General features: G+C 37.2%; 1 protein-coding gene across 3 annotated transcripts in view; it reads right to left on the bottom strand.

Moving 5' to 3' along the window:
• ZRANB3 (zinc finger RANBP2-type containing 3) overlaps positions 1 to 21201 on the bottom strand; it is a 308913-nt gene that overhangs the window by 159218 nt on the left and 128494 nt on the right. For all 3 annotated transcript variants that reach the window (XM_049615712.1, XM_049615711.1, XM_049615713.1), the window contains exon 3: positions 14216 to 14234. In XM_049615712.1, coding sequence (XP_049471669.1) covers positions 14216 to 14234 — 19 coding nt within the window. The remainder of the gene's footprint in view (positions 1 to 14215; positions 14235 to 21201) is intronic.

The raw sequence follows: 21201 nt of genomic DNA, 5'->3' as shown, positions 1-21201 counted from the left end.
TAACTCAAAATGAATCACAGACCTAAGTGTGATTCTCAAGTATTAAACCCCTAGAAGGTAAAATAGGAGAACATCTAGGGGATGTTGGATTTGGCAATGAGATAAAAAACCAACAGGACAATCAATGAGAAAAAATTGACAAGTTAGACTTAAAGTTACAAGCTTATGCTCAGTGAAAGACATTTTTAAGAGAATGAAAAGACAAGTCACAAATTGGGAGAAAATATTTGCAAAACACAAATCTGATAAGGGATTTGGACTTAAAATAGACAAAGAAATTTTAAAACTCAGTAACAGAAAAGAAACAATCCAGTTTTTAAAAAAATGAGGAGGGGCGCCCGGGGGGCTCAGTCGGTTAGGCATCCGACTTCAGCCCAGGTCATAATCTCACAGTTGTGAGTTTGAGCCCCACGTTGGGCTGTGTGCTGACAGCTCAGAGAATGGAGCCTGCTTCAGATGCTGTGCCTCTCTCTGCCCCTCCCCTGCTTGTGCTCTGTTTCTCTCTCAAAAATAAAATAAACATTAAAAACAGTTTTTTAATTGGGAAAAGAACTGAACGGAGATTGCACAAAAAATATAGAGATGGCATGTAGATATATGAAAGGATGCTTAACATCATGTCATTAGAGAATCACAAGTTAAAACAAAAAGGTGACACTACTACACCCAATAGAATGGCTAAAATTAAAAAAAAATTTTTTTTAACTTGACAATACTTTTAGAATGCTCTTGTTAGGCATTCTACTGCTAGCATTCTACTAGCATTCATTCCTAGTAGAAATACAAAATGGGGGGTGCTTGGGTGGCTCACCTGATTAAGTGTTTGACTCTTGATATTGACTCAGGATGTGATCTTGTGATCATGAGACTGAGCCCCATGTCAGGCTCTGCCCTGAGAATGAAGCCTGCTTGGGATATTCTCTCTCTCTCTCTCTCTCTCTCTCTCTCCTTTTCTGTGTTTCCCACAAAAGATACACTGAAGTCCTAACACCCCAGTACATCTGGATGTGACATTTGGATATAGGGTCATTGGACATGCAATTAGATAAGAGGATGTCATATTGGAGTACGGTGAGCCTTTAATCCAATCCAATCTGACCAGTATCCTTATAAAAGGAAAAGAGACACAAACAGGAAGAACAGCATAGGTAGGGATTGAAGTGATGGATCTATAGGCCCAGAAACACCAAGGATTGTGGATCATCATCTGAAGCTAGAAAAGAGGCACCACACATATTCTCCCTCACAGCACTCAGAAAGAACCAAGCCTCCTGACATATTGATTTCAGAACTGTGAGAAGAATAAATTTCTGTTGTATTAAGCCAATGAGCTTGTGATACTTCCTTATGGCAGCTCTAGGAAACTAACATACTGTATAATCCAACAAGTGCACCCCTAGATAACTACCCAACTGATTTAAAAACTTATCTAAACAAAAACCTGTATGTTAACAGTAACAGCAGCTTTATTCATCATTGTCAAAGACTGGAGGCAGCTAAGATATCTCTTTATCTTGGTGATAAAACTGTATACATCCATATAATGAAATATTACTATCATAAAAAGAAAAACCTATCAAGCCACAAAAAGACATGGATGAATCTTAAATGCATATGGCTAAGTGAGAAAAGCCAGTCTGAAAAAGCAGAACTGTGTCCTTCCAATTATATGACATTCTAAAAAAGGCAAAACAATAGTTGTTAAACATATGCGTGGCTGTCTGAGCTATTGGCTTGGGGGGATTAAGTAAATGAAGTGCAGGGTACTGTCTAAGGCAGTACAACTATTCTGTATGGTACTGTAATGGTGAATACAAGCCATCAAACATTTGTGAAGTCCACAGAACTTTATATTACAAAGGGTAAACTTCAGTGTCCACAAATAATTAAAATATAAGATAGGTGGTCACGAGATACCATGATGGAATGTAGAATGTGATCAAAGAATTAAAATGTATTACAAATATATGAAACAATCCTCCCTGAAGAAAGAGGAATAAGATGCTAATATTAGAAGTGAGTGGAATCTGTAAGAATAAATGCAAAAGGAACTGTACATAAGCATTGTACTCTAGTTGACAATTTTCTTTCTCACAGTGTACAGGTTAACGATACTGAAATCACCATACCTATGTACTGGAATTGAACGATTAAGTAAACGGATGACAGATGGGAGGAGCCAAGATACTCACTGATGGAGTTGGGCGTTACACAAGGTCAAGGGGCAGAGGTTAGAATGATCCATGTGGTCATCAGTTAGAGGTGGAGACGTAAGTGTGACCTGGTGTTTAGCTTAATTACAGGTACGAATGGTTACATATACATATATTTATAAATATGTGTATGTATGTGTGTATACACACATACACACACACTTCTCCTTGCTCTATCAGCTAAGAGGATCCAGAAGAAATGACACCCCAGTAGATATGAATACACCAGTCCCTAGATCCTAGATATAACATCAATAACAAGAAACCAGGATTTCTTGGAGAAATGGCTGATATGGGGACTAGGGCAAGAAATATATGAGATGAGCCTGGAGTATCTTGTAGTACTAGAAAGTAAGAAAGTATTCAAAATATAAAAGAAAACCCTCCAAGAAAATGCAACCCCAAACAAAACATCCCACAATGAAGGAGGTTTGTCAAAGGACATAGGAGTGAATTAAAGAGCTCCCTCTGACCAAAAAACAATTTGAGCAACAAGAAAAACATAAAATAGTATTAGGTAATAACCCAAAACATAAAAATGAATATCTAGGAGTCCATATTGATGTAAACAATGATAAAATGAATGCATGAATGAATGAATTCCAAATTTACTCTGCCTTTAAGGAAATGAAGTATAACTCCCTATTCCTTAATTATGGGCCGCATATCGTTACTTTCTTTCAAAAAATATAGTATGGAAAGGGAGGAAAAAAATCATAACTTTACAGCGGAGAAATATAACAAACTGTATCAAGACAGGAGATCTATAGTGAAAATTCATATTGACAGTACGTACCCTTGAGCTAACATGATGACAATAGCCCTATCTCTGTGGTCGTCCTCCCCAAAACACATTACCCTAGTGTGATGGTGAGGAAAATAGCAGACAAATGCCAATTACGGGTCATTCCATAAAATACTGCACCATTAATTCTAAAACTGTAAAGGACTTCAAAAACAAGAAAAGTCTGAGAAACTGACACAAACAACAGATGCCTAAAGAGACATGACTACTAAATGCAATGTGTATCTGGATGAAATCCGGGAACAGAAAAAGAACATTAGAGAAAAACTGAAGAAACCTAAGTATGGTCTTTTTTTTTTTTATATATATACAAAATTTATTGTCAAATTGGTTTCCATACAACACCCAGTGCTCATCCCAACAGGTGCCCTCCTCAATACCCATCACCCACCCTCACCTCCCTGCCACCCCCCATCAACCCTCAGTTTGTTCTCAGTTTTTAAGAGTCCCTTATGTTTTGGCTCCCTCCCTCTCTAACCTCTTTTTTTTTTCCCTTCCCCTCCCTCATGGTCTTCTGGTAAGTTTCTCAGGATCCACCTAACAGTGAAAACGTATGCTATCTCTCTTTGTACGACTTATTTCACTTAGCATAACACTCTCCAGTTCCATCCACATTGCTTCAAAAGGCCAGATTTCGTTCGTTCTCATTGCTACATAGTATTCCATTGTGTATATAAACACAATTTCTTTATCCATCCATCAGTTGATGGACATTTAGGCTCTTTCCATAATTTGGCTATTGTTGAAAGTGCTGCTATAAACATTGGGATACAAGTGCCCCTATGCATCAGTACTCCTGTATCCCTTGGGTAAATTCCTAGCAGTGCTATTGCTGGGTCATAGGGTAGATCTATTTTTAATTTTGCGAGGAACCTGTTTTCCAGGTTCCTCTGGAACTGTTTTCCAGGGCGGCTGCACCAGTTTGCATTCCCACCAACTGTGCAAGAGGGTTCCCATTTCTCCACATCCTTGCCAACATCTATAGTCTCCTGATTGATCATTTTGGCCACTCTGACTGGCATGAGGTGGTATCTGAGCGTGGTTTTGATTTGTATTTCCCTGATGAGGAGTGACGTTGAGCATCTTTTCATGTGCCTGTTGGCCATCTGGATGTCTTCTTTAGAGAAGGGTCTACTCATGTTTTCTGCCCATTTCTTCATTGGATTATTTGTTTTTCGGGTGTGGAGTTTGGTGAGCTCTTTATAGATTTTGGATACTAGCCCTTTGTCTGATAATGTCATTTGCAAATATCTTTTCCCATTCCGTTGGTTGCTTTTAGTTTTGTTGATTGTTTCCTTTGCAGTGCAAAAGTTTTTTATCTTCATGAGGTCCCAATAGTTCATTTTTGCTTTTAATTCCCTTGTCTTTGGGGATGTGTCAAGTAAGAAATTGCTGCGGCTGAGGTCAGAGAGGTCTTTTCCTGCTTTCTCCTCTAGGGTTTTGATGGTTTCCTGTCTCACATTCAGGTCCTTTATCCATTTTCAGTTTATTTTTGTGAATGGTGTGAGAAAATGACCTAGTTTTATCCTTCTGCACATTGCTGTCCAGTTCTGCCAGCACCATTTGTTAAAGAGACTGTCTTTTTTCCACTGGATATTCTTTCCTGCTTTGTCAAAGATTAGTTGGCCATACTTTTATGGGTCTAATTCTGGGGTTTCTATTCTATTCCATTGGTCTATGTGTCTGTTTTTGTGCCAATACCATGCTGTCTTGATGATGACAGCTTTGTAGTAGAGGCTAAAGTCTGGGATTGTGATGCCTCCTGCTTTGGTCTTCTTCTTCAAAATTACTTTGGCTATTCGGGGCCTTTTGTGGTTCCATATGAATTTTAGGATTGCTTGTTCTAGCTTCGAGAAGAATGCTAGTGCAATTTTGATTGGGATTGCATTGAATGTGTAGATTGATTTGGGTAGTATTCACATTTTATCAATATTACTCTTCCAATCCATGAGCACGGAATGTTTTTCCATTTCTTTATATCTTCTTCAATTTCCTTCATAAGCTTTCTATAGTTTTCAGCATACAGATCTCTTACATCTTTGGTTAGGTTTATTCCTTGGTATTTCATGCTTCTTGGTGCAATTGTGAATGGGATCAGTTTCTTTATTTGTCTTTCTGTTGCTTCATTATTAGTGTATAAGAATGCAACTGATGTCTGTACATTGATTTTGTATCCTGTGACTTTGCTGAATTCATGTATCAGTTGTAACAGACTTTTAAGGTGGAGTCTATCGGGTTTTCCTGGTATAATATCGTGTCATCTGCAAAAAGTGAAAATTTGACTTCATCATTACCAATTTTGATGCCTTTGATTTCCTTTTGTTGTCTGATTGCTGATGCTAGCACTTCCAACACTATGTTAAACAACAGCCGTGAGAGTGGACATCCCTGTCATGTTCCTGATCTCAGGGGGAAAGCTCTCAGTTTTTCCCCATTGAGGATGATATTCGCTGTGGGCTTTTCATAAATGGCTTTTATTATGTTTAAGTATGTTCCTTCTATCTCGACTTTCCTGATGGCTTTTATTAAGAAAGTATGCTGAATTTTGTCAAATGCTGTTTCTGCCTCGATTGACAGGATCATATGGTTCTTATCTTTTCTTTTATTAATGTGATGTATCACATTGATTGATTTGTGAATGTTGAACCAGCCCTGCAGCCCAGGAATGAATCCCACTTGATCATGGTGAATCATTCTTTTTATATGCTGTTGAATTCCATTTGGTAGTATCTTATTGAGAATTTTTGCATCCATATTCATCAGGGATATTGGTCTGTAGATCTCTTGTTTTTACTGGGTCTCTGTCTGGTTTAGGAATCAAAGTAATGCTGGCTTCATAGAATGAGTCTGGAAGTTTTCCTTCCCTTTCTATTTTTTGGAACAGCTTGAGAAGGATAGGTATTATCTCTGCTTTAAATGTCTGCTAGAATTCCCCTGGGAAGCCATCTGGTCCTGGACTCTTATTTGTTGGGAGATTTTTGATAACTGATTCAATTTCTTCGCTGGTTATGGGTCTGTTCAAGTTTTCTATTACTTCCTGTTTGAATTTTGGAAGGGTGTGGGTGCTTAGGAATTCGTCCATTTCTTCCAGGTTGTCCAGTTTGTTGGCATATAATTTTTCATATATTCCCTGATAATTGCTTGTATTTCTGAGGGACTGGTTGTAATAGTTCCATTTTCATTCATGATTTTATCTATTTGGGTCCTCTCCCTTTTCTTTTCGAGAAGCCTGGCTAGAGGTTTATCAATTTTGTTTATTTTTTCAAAAAACCAACTCTTGGTTTCATGGATCTGTTCTACAGTTTTTTTAGATGCTATATTGTTTATTTCTGCTCTCATCTTTATTATTTGTGTTCATCTCCTGTTTGGAGTGTCTTTGCTGTTCTGCTTCTATTTCCTTTAGGTGTGCTGTTAGATTCTGTATTTTGGATTTTTCTTGTTTCTTGAGATAGGCCTGGATTGCAAAGTATTTTCCTCTCAGGACTGCCTTCACTGCATCCCAAAGCATTTGGATTGTTGTATTTTCATTTTCGTTTGTTTCCATATATTTTTAATGTCTTCTCTAATTGCCTGGTTGACCCACTCATTCTTTAGTAGAGTGTTCTTTAACCTCCATGCTTTTGGAGGTTTTCCAGACTTTTTCCTGTGGTTGATTTCAAGTTTCATAGCATTGTGGTCTCAAAGTGTGCATGGTATGATCTCAATTCTTTTATACCTATGAAGGGCTGTTTTGTGACCCAGTATGTGATCTATCTTGGAAAATGTTCCATGTGCACTAGAGAAGAAAGTATATTGTTGCTTTGGGATGCAGAGTTCTAAATATATCTGTCAAGTCCATCTGATCCAATGTATCATTCAGGGCCCTTGTTTCTTTCTTGATCATGTGTCTCGATGATCTATCCATTGTTGTAAGTGGGTATTAACGTCCCCTGCAATTACCACATCTTATCAATAAGGTTGCTTACTTTTGTGATTGTTTTATATATTTGGGGGCTCCTGTATTTGGCACATAGACATTTATAATTGTTAGCTCTTCCTGATGGGCAGTCCCTGTAATTATTATATAATGCCCTTCTTCATCTCTGGTTACAGCCACTCATTTAAAGTCTAGTTTGTCTGATATAAGTATGGCTACTCCAGCTTTCTTTTGACTTCCAGTAGCATGATAGATAGTTCTCCATCCCCTCACTCTCAATCTGAAGGTGTTCTCAGGTCTAAAATGAGTCTCTTGTAGACAGCAAATAGATGGGTCTTGTTTTGTTTTGTTTCCATTCTGATTCCCTATGTCTTTTGGTTGGAGCATTTAGTCCATTTACATTCAGTGTTATCATAGAAAGCTATGGGTTTAGAGTCACTGTGATGTCTGTAGGTTTCAGGCTTGTAGTGATGTCTCTTGTACTTTGTGGTCCTTGCAACATTTCACTCACAGAATCCCCCTTAAGATCTCTTGTAGGGCTGGTTTAGCGGTGATGAATTCTTTCAGTTTTTGTTTGTTTCGGAAGACCTTTATCTTTCCTTCTCTTTTGAATGACAGACTTGCTGGATAAAGGATTCTCGGCTGCATATTTTTTCTGCTCATCACACTGAACATTTCCTGCCATTCCGTTCTGGCCTGCCAAATTTCAGTAGATAAATCTGCCACTAGTCTTATTGGTCTCCCTCTATATGTTAGAGCGTGTTTATCCCTAGCTGCCTTCAGAATTTTCTCTTTATCATTGTATTTTGCCAGTTTCACTATATGTCGTGCAGAAGGTCGATTCAAGTTACGTATGAAGGGAATTCTCTGTGCCTCTTGGATTTCAATGCATTTTTCCTTCCCCAGATCAGGGAAGGTCTCAGCTATCATTTCTTCAAGTACACCTTCGGCCCCTTTCTCTCTTCCTCTTCTGGAATTCCTATGATACGGATATTGTTACGTTTCATTGCATCACTTAGTTCTCTAATTCTCCCCTCATACTTCTGGTTTTTTATCTCTTTTTCTCAGCTTCCTCTTTTTCCATAATTTTATCTTCTAATTCACCTATTCTCTCCTCTGCCTCTTGAATCCAAGCTGTGGTCGCCTCCATTTGACTTTGCACCTCATTTATAGCATTTTTTAGCTCCTCATGACTGTTTCTTAGTCCCCTCATCTCTGTAGCAATAGATTCTCTGCTGCTGTCCTCTATACTTTTTTCAAGCCCAGCAATTAATTTTATGACTATTATTCTAAATTCTTGTTCCGTTATATTGCTTAAATCGTTTTTGATCAATTCGTTAGCTGTCGCTACTTCCTGGAGTTTCTTTTGAGGAGAATTCTTCCGTTTCGTCATTTTGGGTAGTCCCTGGAGTGGCGCAGAACTGCAGGGCACTTCCCCTGTGCTGTCTGGAATAACTTGTGTTGGTGGGTGGGGCCGCACTCAGACCTGATGTCTGCCCCCAGCCCACCGCTGGGCCACAGTCAGACTGGTGCATACCTTACCTTCCCCTCTCCCAGGGGCAGGACTCACTGTGGAGTGGTGTGGACCCTGTCTGGGCTACTTGCACACTGTCAGGCTTGTGGTGCTGCTTTGATGGGATCTGGCGTATTAGTGAGGGTGCAGGTGTGGATCCACAAGGTGCACAGGGGCGGGAATGGAAGGCTTACCTCGCTTTGCCGTTGGTGGTCCCCTGAGGGAGGGGCCCTGCAGCACCGGGAGGGACACAGGCAGACCCTTTGGAGGGATGGATCCACAGAAGCACAGCGTTGGGTGTTTGTGTGGTGCAAGCAAGTTTGGTGACAGGAACTGGTTCCTTTTGGGATTTTGGCTGAGGGATAGGAGAGGGTTATGGTGCTTGCCAGCATCTTTGTTCCCCTGCTGAGCTCTGTCTTCCTGGTCTCAGCAATTCTCCCTCCTGGTTTCCTCTTGCCCTCTCTGCTCTCTGAGAGCAGAGCTGTTGACTTGTAACATTCCAGATGTTAAGTCCCGCTGACTGCCAGAACTCACACAGTCCGGCCCCTCCGCTTTTGCAAGCCCGACTCGGGGGCTCTGCATTGCCGGGCAGGTTACCCCTCCACCGCCTGGCTCCCTCCCTCCAGTCCATGTAGCACAGCCTCTCCGCCCTTCCTACCCTCTTCAGCGGGCCTCTTGTCTACGCTTGGCTCTAGAGAGTATGTTCTGCTAGTCTTTGGTGGTTTTCTGGGTTATTTAGGCAGATGTGGGTGGAATCTAAGTGATCAGCAGGACGAGGTGAGCCCAGGGTCCTCCGACGCCGCCATCTTCTCTCCAAACTTACTTTTTAAAGAGAAGTATGGTCTTTAGTTAATCATAACACATGAATATCGGTTCATTAACTAAGACACATATACCACACTAATCTAAGACAATAATAGGGGATTGGATATGGAGTATACAAGAACTCTCTGTACTATCTTTATAATAATTCTGTATTTAAAACCTAAACAATTCTAAAAATCTAAAATAAAAAATTATTTTCAAAAAAGGACATAAAAAATAATAAGGTAGCATTAGAAATAAGGAAGGAAAGAGGCAAATAATACCTTTTTAAAGGAATACATACAGTCTCACCAGCACAAAATTTTTAGGCTATCACCATCATTCTAATATTCAGCTTCATTCACTTGAGCCCTTGTATTCTGAAGATTCTTCTGACCTCAAGAATCCTGTTTCTAAATATACAAAGTCTGGCACCTAGACATTCTGTATAGAATAGTAATTGATAGACTTGGTGGCTGGACTACTTAAGGTCAAATATTTCAGGTCCTAGCACATACTGGCTGCAAATTCTTGGGCAATTTGCTTAACTTCTCTGTGCCTCAGCTATCTCATCTATATAAGGAGAATAATAATAGTAATAGCAATAATACTAATACCATTACCCCACCCCATAGGGTTGTTGTGAGGATGAACTAAATTAATATACATAAAGCATTAGAACACAACCTGGCACATAGAGTTAGTTAAGTGCTAACTCTTTAACCAGTTCATTCATTCAACAAAAATGCATCAATACAGGAAGAGCTCAAGGAGACAGTGTAATTCAGCTTGGAACTGGTAAATGAAAACTAAGATTTATAGATACCAATGGAATCAAAACTGCCATCTCAGCTTACTTCATCAAATGTAGGTAGGCTTATAGAAAAGGAAAACTAAAATTCTTCATGTCTATTTTGATTTCTTAGTCCTCGAACCTATAAAGTTAATATTGGCAGAGTGCATATAATAACACCAATTTTAAGGTCTTCTGAGCTAAAATAACCTTCCAAAGGGGTCCTTCACTGTTTCTACACACCAACACATTTCTGCCTGAAGAGAAACAGACAAGGGTTTTCGAACTTCAGCCAGCAGAAATTCTTCCACCTTTGGAACAACAGCCTCTCCCCACTCCTCTTGCAGAGAAGCACCTTGGCCAAAAGAAAAGCATTGATAATGATGACTACAGGGCCCTTGTTCCAAGTATTTATTTATTAATATGCTCCAAAATAGCCACAAAGTAAGGTAAAACAAGTAGTTCAGCCTTAACAAATGGTTTCCTTTTCTTTTGAAAAGGAAGGAAATGATACTTTATTTGGTATACATCCTCCCAAATGTTTTCTGAAGTAACAGGAAGAAGGAAATTTTTAAAAAGCGTGTGTGTGTGTGTGTGTGTGTGTGTGTGTGTACGTGCATGCTGGGGATGCAGGACTGAAATAGAGTTCCAACAACAACAAAAAAATATTACCAAAATGAGTAGGAATTTTCTGGCTTTGATAATAGATACTGTAGACAAGTAAAGACAGAATCTAGGTACTGAAACTTTTGCCCATTATGAAACACTTTTAGGCTATTCTATAAACCCAGGATATTAATCCCATCTTAAGTAAAAATGAACATTGTAAAAATTTCTAATTACTAAATTTCTATAGAGAACAGTCTTTAAATACTTGACAAATAGGGCAGGAAATGTGTAGGTTTAATATTTTTCTGCATGTATATCCTATTTTTAAAAAATTATTATTATTTTTTAATGTTTTATTTATTCCTGAGAGAGAGAGAGAGAGAGAGAGAGAGAGAGAGATGGCATGGGTGAGGGAGGGACAGAGTGAGAGAGGGACACAGAATCTAAAGCAGACTCCAGGCTCTCAGCTGTCAGCACAGAGTCCAACACGGGGCTCAAACTCACAAGCCATGAGATCATGACCTGAGCCGAAGTCAGACGCTCAACTGACTGAGCCACCCAGGCGCCCTGCATGTACATCCTATTAAATTACCTGCTTTGTTGGGGCACCTAGGTGGCTCAGTCGGTTGAGCGGCCAACTTCGGCTCAGGTCATGATCTCGCGGTCCGTGAGTTCGAGCCCTGCTTCGGGCTCTGTGCTGACAGCTCAGAGCCTGGAGCCTGTTTCAGATTCTGTGTCTCCCTCTCTCTGACCCTCCCCCGTTCATGCTCTGTCTCTCTCTGTCTCAAAAATAAATAAACGTTAAAAAAAAAAATTAAAAAAAAATTACCTGCTTTGTGTTAATGTGAAACTATTTTTCACATTTACAATTTTTTCATGAATGAAGACTTTCAATAATTTTCAACTTAAGAATAAGGACAAAGTGGTTCACAAGAAATTATTAAAAAAAAAGATAGATAACAGTGCACCAGCCTGACTGTAGACTATGGCCTGAGTTCCATTATTTATGGAATACAAATTCACAAGAGTTTCTGTATATTCACTACATAGTTCTTGAAATAATATTTAATTGCATTAAACTAAGAGGTGGGGAAATAGGAAGTAATTAAAATACCTTAAGCTAGATTTGTAAAGTTAATTTTATTAAATAGTGCAGCTGTGTTATCTAAAATATATTCTTATAATTGAAATACACAATGATCACTTAGTATTAAACAGAACTTATCATTCCAATTTAAAGTTAATAATTACCTTATATACAGTAGATAGATTACACAAGTCCACAAGAAATGAATACATTAGAAAAAAGATAATAGTGGAAAAATACTAGAAGGGGGAGTAATGCCAGTTGAAGAAAGTCATTTGTTTCTAAAGCTAGGAAGGAAAGATCACAGTAGACAGCTAAATTACACAATACTCCAAGTGGGTATTCAAGTATCTAAACAAAAGTAGGTTCGATAACAGAGATGTAAAATTGCGTTCCTAAAGCTTTTAGCTATTTGATGAGTCAAATATTCATCATTTCAAAACATACTTTTTAATTTAAAAGTCAGAAAAGGTGGTTGACCTCCAAATTATAAACTATATTTCCTTCTGTGACTTCACTACCATTTTGTGATAAGAGCAAGAAAAGGAGAACAGCATTAGGAAATAGAATGAAGGTCAAAGCAGAGTTCATGTAATTTACATATATACAAGTTCTTTCTACTTCAACACTTTTAATTTACTAAGTTTCATCCACACTAGCTTAGTAAGATCCCATAAAAATGGCATTTCAACTGTACTGCTAACACAGGATATTAGAGGTTGTGAGCTGTGATCTTACACATGCACATCACACTGAGAATTCTTTTTTTATAATCAACTTCATTGATAGGATTTAACATAATAACCTTGTAAAGTCAAATAGGTGTAAAAGAAGAGAAGTAATTATGACAGACACAAAAGTGGAGTCCTTTTTTAAGCATTGAGGAAATATTAAATACTTCTTTTGAATGCATTGAATTAAGAAATAAGAATGCTGCTGCAAAAGTGTCGAAGTCACTCAACATGTGACAAGAACTATGGAACTACAAATAGTAAGAGATGAGGAAAAGCAGATGGCGTAATGAAAAATTCTTGCTGGCTGAAGGTTCACCAAGAACTCGATGAAGTGTTTATTTCAATCCATGAACAATTTCATACATTTAAGGCCCATTCAAACATCTCTATGATGTCTCTATGACATCAAACTGAAGAAGGTAGGAATGACAACATAAATGCTGAGATTTTCCCTCTGAATCACTGGTGGAGATCATCAAGATGGTGTTACCTGATATAATATAATCTCTACGGACATAAAACTGGTTTATTTAAAAAGTGAGCGACACACATACACATACATACATATATCGCACATATATTTTATACATATTGTGCAAAATGGTTATGCCTAGTTTTCAGGTTTTCAAGTTTATATTCCTGTTTGATGAAAACATACTCAGGGACTAAAAACATGAGCCTCTGTCAGTCATTTTGGATGCTCAAATTTATTAATTTATGAAGACGCTTTTGGAATTCATCTTATTCCAAAATAGAAATTTCTGTTGTTTCCCAAATGTCTACGTACTGTCCCTTCATTTACATTGTTGAAATTCTTCACAGGCAATGACTATGCTCCTAACTATAACATCTAATCTAAACAAATGCCCAAAGAATAAAGAGTTCAAACTAAAAACTTAGGTAATTATAAATCGGCATATACCATGAAACCTGTATCATGGTATTCATGTTCTGCATAGTATTCATGTTCACGTTACACTGTAATTCATTTTTTACCTAAAGAAGAGAATGTGGAGATAAGCCATTGGTGAGTCTATGTGTAACTAAAGCTAAGACAGTTAATTGGCAGAATCTTTTATATTTCCACTTATATTTTTTAAAAATTCAGTATGTTTTCTTCATTATTATCTTTAAAATGTTTATGTTTTGCTATTACTCTTAAGGGCATCATGAAAACAGCAACACATTTTTCAAATTGAATAAAAATTAGAACTTTAATGATAATAAAATACTACTTTAATATTTTTTAGGTTTTTGCTTATTTATTTTGAGAGAGAGAGAAAGAGAAAGCAAGCAGGGAATGGGCAGAGAGAGAGAGTGAGAATCCCAAGCAGGCTCCATGCTGTGAGCCCAGAATCTGATGAGGAACCTGAACTCACAAACGGTGAGACCATGACATAAGCTGAAATCAAGAGTTGGATGCTTAACAGACTAAGCCACCCAGGTGCTCCTTGGGGCTGAATTTTATAGCACACTCATGGTTTCTCTGCCAACAACATAAAATTTTGGATCACTGATTTTAATACTAATGTTTCAAGCATGCACCTAACATGTTTCAAGTGTGTGCACACACACACATACACAACACATTCATTCTCATTATTTCTGTATCTGTCCCCTCTCCTCTCTAGAAATAAGACATAGAATCATAAGGAAAGACAGAGAGCACATGGTAAATAGTAGACACTAAAAATAGGTTGTGGAATTTTATAAAAGACATAAAAATCATGAAAACACTTACTTCATCAGCCACCATACACCTGGAAAAAAATCAAAATAAAACCAAGTTAATATCTTCATTAACAAAGCCAACCATTTTAAAAGTTTTGATTAAGTAGCTTGCCACAGAACAGTTTTAAAGAGTCACAAATTTTAAAGTACTAAGCCAGAGAGAGGTGTTTATAAGACTCTCCAGCTGCCAATGGCATATGGTTATGTGGGAGGATCAGAGATTCAGAAATGTTGTTCCCCACTGCCCACCCAGGGAGACAGCTATAATGACCCTTCAAAAATGAGAACAAAATGGCAAGTGATTGTACCAACGACTTCCCTTCTTACCAATAAATCTCTAGAGATTAGAAGAATGCTGTATTAAAGTACAAGAAAATAAATTTCAACCACATATTAGCATGTTATACCTATGATTCTATATGCTATATTATATAGGCTCAGCCTATTTTCAAGCTGAATTTTGGTTTCTACTATCATTTGGTTAAAGTTTTTCTATTCTTTTTTATTCATCTATAGAAGTAAATTCTATACACTGAAAATTAAGGATAGGGGGCATAAGCTGAGATCTTAAGCAGAAGAAAAAGCAGAGCAAAAAAGCAGACATGGTCAGGATCATGAGGGGCCCTTAGAAACAGAGAGTATACCATATGGGGAAAAGCCAATCTCTTAACTGAGAGGATTTATAGGCAACCTAAAAACACTGGAGTATTCTAATTAGAAAGGAATAAAGTCCCTCCCTATTTCTATTCTTTCCTTTCTTTATTCCCAGTGGTCTTAACATTATACAATTTTATAAGATTTCTTTTAACTTAAAAAACAAATTAGGAATATGTTAATGAATATACTATCAAAAAATAAGTCACAGGCAAAATAGAATTTTGATCATAGAAAAAAAGTCAGGTTACATAATAAGTATTTTTAGAGAAAGATTAAATACAAATACTTGAACTGAAATTTAAAACATATTTAAAAGTAAAGTTTATTACATGTTTTGCAAATAAGTCTAAAAAGTAAAAAACTAAAAAACAATAACTTGAAAAACATGATTTATTTCCAGAAGGATTCACATGTATACCTACTTTTTCATTTTAAAATGAAACTGGGGGTACCTGGGTAGCTCAATCAGTAAGGTGTCTGACTTCGGCTCAGGTCATGATCTTGCCTTTCCTGAGTTTGAGCCCTGTGTCAGGGTGTATGCTGACAGCTCAGAGCCTGGAGACTGCTTCGGATTCTGTGTCTCCCTCTCTCTTTGCCCCTCCCCCCATTCACACTCTGTCTCTCTCTCTCTCTCAAAAATAAACATTAAAAAAATTTAGAAAAAATTAAATGAAACTCAAATTTGGTAAAGATGTCACTTGAAGTATGTATTATTTATGAAGTATCTACTACCTACCTAGTAAGTGCTAGGGATAGGTAGTGAATTATAAAGTCATTTCTTCATAGAGGGTGACTGGAAGAAGACAATAAAATACACATATGGCTCAAGTGGTGAGAGGTGCTAGGAAAAAAAAAAAACTGAAACAGGGTAAGAAGAAACAGGCATGTAGGAAAGGATCTATTCTATAGAATGGTAGGGAACAGTATAATAAGACAGTATGAAGACAGATTTAAGTAAGACAAATTTAACAAGTATGGGAATCATGAGAAAATTTGTTTGAGAAACAATGTGATCAGCAAGTACAAAGTGAGCAGCAAGTACAAGGGCCTTGAGATAAGATGGTTATGATGTAATTAAGGAACATGGAAGGTAATCTGCCTAATGTGCGTTAAATTAGGAAAATGGTAAAAATAAGGCTGGAAGGCAGTTGGGAGAGCCTTCTGGCATGGAGAGCCACCTAAGCAATTACATGGCATTTGGATTTTCTTAGAATCCTTTAGAAGGAAGCACTGTTTTACCTTTTTAAAAGATTACTCTGGCTTATAGAGAATAAACTGTAGAGGGCAAGAGCAGAAGAATGGAGAGCAGTCAGGAGGCAACAGCAATAGACCAGGAGAGACACAACAATGTATAGATGAGTGGTAGAGGTGGAAGTGGTGAGAAGTTTGGTTCATTTTGAAAGTACAGCCAATAGGATTTGTGGATTAATGGGATGGGGATGTAAAAATAAGAGAGAAAAGTCAAGAATGAATCTTAAGATACTGACTTGAGAATTAACTGTAAAAAATGGTGGCAATGCCATTCACTGAGGTAAGAAAGACTTGGAAAAATTAGGTTTCACGACAGTCGTGTGATCAATTTAGACATGCAACCTTTGTGATATACATTAGACTGCCAGGTCAAACAGCTGAGTAGGCAACTGGACATGTGCATCAGGAGAACAGTAGGGGACTGGAAATACAATAAATTTGAGAATCATCAGAATGTAAATGGCATTGGAATGAGTGAGGATACAAAGTATTCTGAAACATGACAACTTGACTGTGGCCTGTTCTTCCCTATGTCCAACACCAAGTTCCTGAACTTTCTAAAGTTAAGCATCTTGCTGAGACGTCTTAAGGCCCTAGTGGAGTAACATCAGCTTAAACTGGTTTGCAGTTACATTGTCCCATTGGGGGCTAACTGAAAAGGAACATCACTGAAATAACTTTGCATGTAGGTATCTGAAGACCCCAATGCTAAGATTACTTCCAATCTCTTGGAATATGCTATATTTTCCTATCATGAGACAGAAGAGTATTCCCTACTTCGGAACTAGGGCAGTTGAGTACATTAGAGAACATCAGGCTTCCTTTAGGTATCTCTAGAAGGCTAACCATCCTTGAACTTTAGGCACTATATCTACTCTGACTGCTGGGATTCCTGCTGTTAAGAACAGTTCAGCAAGCAAACGTGATTTCCAGACATGATTTCTATGATTTTCCATCATATAAAAACAACTGATAACATGAGAGGCCCAAACATTTGAAAAAGCAGAGTAAGGCTGAATAATTAGAACATGTATCTACTGAAAGAAGAAGTGCCAGAAAAGATAAACACCTGTACAACAACTGTTAAAGCACTTAAGTAAATTCTAATGTATCACACACACACAACATAAAACTTAAGGTCACAATTTTCAAACTAAAATGAGCACATGCATAAAAAAAGAAAAATCATTACTGACACCTATTTAAGTAGACTGGGAGATGAAGTGCAAGGATTATCTCAAAACACAGAGCAAAGAATTAAGTAAATGTACAGGCACAGAAAGGAGAAAATACTTGAAGGATAAATCCAGAAAAATGTGAAAATATGTGAAAAATAGGTGTTCAAAAGTAAAAAAGACACCATGCGAAGTAGAGGCAACTATCAAGTAAATAATAAAAGAAACTTTATTCAGGTTGGCAAAACACCTCTGGTGGATAACTGGAAAGGGTAACTAAGTTTCACATTGGATAGAAAAGACAAATATCTACTGATCATATCCTTATAAAATGCAGTAATCTAAAAAATAAGAAAAAAAAAACCCTTGTAAGTGTTCAGACAGGAAGAACAATTATTCATAAATGGAAAAGCCAGGACTGGCAATGGACTTATCATCACCAACACCAGAAGCTAAAAAACCATGGAGGAGAATCCAGGCTATTTGAACAGAAAGGAGAATTAATGCATCTTATATCTAGTCAAGATACCCATTATTTGTAAGAGATGGCAAAGAGATATTTGAAGCCAGCCAATCTCTCCAAGATAACAAAACACAAGTAAACCCTAGGAGGAAAAATACTTAAGAAAATAATCAAACAATAAACACACCTCAACATAGATTGAAGACACGAGAAGATGAAAAGATGAAAAGACAGAAAAGACAGAAAAGATCTGGTAAGCAATGATGCCTGATATGCATGAATTTAATGGGTGATGTGTATTCTATATGGCGACTCCAGTGAAACATTAGAGAGGTAACAAGGGAGAAGGGGCACTAGAAAGTATTCTAAAGCAGAATACCAAACAGATGACGTTTAAAAATCAGGACACTAAATGAAATCACCTAGGGAGTAAAAATATACGGAGGAGAGAACTAATGGTGACCCCTGGAGCACTCCAACATATAGGGGTACAAAGAGGAGAAGGATCCAGAAAAAGGACTGAAAAGGAGTGTCTAGTAATGTAAAAAGATACAAGAGGAATATGGTACCCTAGAAGGCAGATAAAGAAATTGTCTCACGAAGGAAGGAATGAACAACTATAGTAAATGCTACTAAAAAGGTCTAATAAAACGAAATCTGAGAACTGACCATTTGATTTGGCAAGAGATCACTGATTTCACAAGAGCAACTCTGATAAAATGGTAGGAGACCAAAGCCTCCCTTAAGTGGGTTCAAGAGAGAACAGAAGGAGAGGAAGCAAAGAGAGTAAATAGAGACTACTATCTCAAGTAATTACCCTGTAGAGGGGAACAGAGAAACATGGTAGTAGTTGGCAAGAAAACTAAGGTCCACAAAAGTTGTTTTGTTTTAAGATAAAATAATACAAATTACTCATTAAATATCTTACTGATCCTATGAGTAATATCTAGCAGGCAGGTAGAAGTATGGATGAGGAACTTGAGAATCAAGTCAAGAGAATAAATAAAAATGAGTAAGGGGGCACCTGGGTGGCTCAGTCAGTTAAACATATGACTCTTGATTTCAGCTAAGGTCATGATGTCACGGTTCATGAGATGGAGCCGCACGCGGGGCTCTGTTCTCACAGTGTGGAGCCTGTTTGGGATTCTCTCTCTCCTTCTCCTTCTGTTCCTCCCCTCCTTGTGTGCACCCTCCCCTTTCAAAATAAATAAATAAACATTTAAAAAATGAGAAAGTAGTTGTACATGAAGATGATCATAAAGCAAAAAGAAGCGAATTGGGTTCTCATGTGTAAATTGTAAAAATATGGAGATGAGTTTTTCATGGCTAGAACCTTGGGAAACATTCTCATTTAGAAAAAAATAAATAAATAAAGTGAAGTAAGAGAAGTACTCAAAGAGTTGGAGAATAAGGATCAGGGTCTAAGAAGCCCAGGGAAACATTCAGAAGAGTAAATGGTTAACAGCGTCCAAATGTCACAAAGATGTTGCAAAGGATGAGGGCTAAAAGGCCATCGTTAAAAGTTACCAGGAGCTCACTTGTAAGCATTATGTAAAAGTGGTAAAGAAGATGGTGGGCAGTAAACAATGGAGGCAACAGATACAGAGTAATAAAAAACTCTGGTATCAAAAATAACAATAAAAATAAAAATAGGGTAGTACCTACAGAACATGTTGGAAACCTGAAAAGTGGGCAAAAAGTCAATAGTGCAAAAGAAAACAAGAAAGCTGACTGATGGAGACTTCAATGTGCTACCATAATTTAAAAAGGGAAAATATGGCTAATAAAATTTCTCACTTCGTTGAAATTTTACACATTTGACTGAAACGAAAGTCTACTTTCTAATCGAAAGGCTATCCATTGAAATAAAAATAGCTCTTTCTCCCATTGGGAAATGTCAAACACAATCCAAGTAACAGGGACTTTAACCTACAACTAAAAAAAAAATTTCCTTCTTTAAAGAATATCTATTGTATTCGCCAAAGCTGGTTTGATGTGCCAACAGCTATATAATTCTAACTGAATTTTATAAACAGTTCAGTTTTCCAATGTTACAAAAAAATAAATAATATTTTGTTCCAAATTCATGTTAATTGCTTGAATTATAATTTATTAAGCTTGGCTACAGACATCAAAAAGCAACTTTTCATTTCACTGAGTTGTTTCCAAAACCTTCAGGCTCCTTACATTAATCATCCACTTACAGTATCAAGACATATATATTCCAGTGTTTGCAGCAACTATATCTTTGGATGCACATGCTCAGTGTTTGCTATTTTTAACCCAAATTTTTATACAGCTAGAAAAGAGAAAGCTGAACAGCATTATACTTTTCTGAGGATCATTTTACGCACCAGCTAAATTTCTAATCTAAGACTCACAGAACTGAACAATTTGTGTTTAAGCGTTTCTCCAACTTCTTTATATTAAAAAAATCCACCTTTTTTTTTTTATAACACCCATATTTCTTGAATATATCATGTCTGTAAAAAGAAAACAGCAAAAGAATATTTTGGTAACACTGCAGCAAGAGAACAGTAAGAGAATATTTTGATAACACTGACAATTCAGTGAGGTGAACATATGTAAGATGAACATATGTAAGATGTTTGGAATTATAAGTACAGAATTCAAGACTTCGTACCTGAACACAAGAGCTGCTTAGTCAACTACCATGCATACTTCAACCTCAGAAGTGGGCTATTTCCTCTGGGAAAATATTGACCTTCCGGATATTTATATGCAATCTGTCCTTTAACAGGTATCAACCATTTACATACTAAACCATATTATATATACCATATAATGCTTTAGTATGTATACTTGACCAGTGTTAACTTAATGTAACTTGAACCCAAACTCCACCCACTCTCCCCAGAGACAAAGCTACAGGGACAACGGATTCAGATCAAGTCATAATACTTTATCCAGCCACAGCAATGTCTTAAAATACTTTTCCCGTAACTGTAAAAGTTCAACATAATAAAATGGCCTTTATTTTGTTTAGCTTTAATATTATTTATTTTTTGAACAGGGGATACATTCATATGTACATGATTCAAGAGGTATAGAAGTGGAAAGTCTCCAATCCCTATTCCTCAAGGATGTCCCAGGTATTAGCTGCTCTGAAGGAAACAAAGTTACCAATTTATTGTGAGCCTTTTAGAAATATTCTGTTTACGTATGTGTATATATGTATGTATGTGTGTGTGTGTGTGTGTCACAAATAATAACATAAGATTTAACCTATCTTAACCTCATGTAAAATCCCAAAAGTGTACAATATACCACTATAACATGATGAAAAAGAAAAGGAAACATTTAGGTTGAATTTTTTTTTTTTAATCCTGGTTTTCCATTGCTTTGGCAAATGACAAGTGTGTATAGTCAGAAAATCTTCCAGTTCAGCTCTCACCTAGCTTGGCCTCTTTATACATGTCTGGAATAAAC

The sequence above is a fragment of the Panthera uncia genome (assembly GCF_023721935.1).
Source record: "Panthera uncia isolate 11264 chromosome C1 unlocalized genomic scaffold, Puncia_PCG_1.0 HiC_scaffold_3, whole genome shotgun sequence".
Lineage (NCBI taxonomy): Eukaryota > Metazoa > Chordata > Mammalia > Carnivora > Felidae > Panthera > Panthera uncia.
Note: the sequence above shows the minus strand (reverse complement) of the source record. Positions and strands in the feature narration are given on the sequence as shown.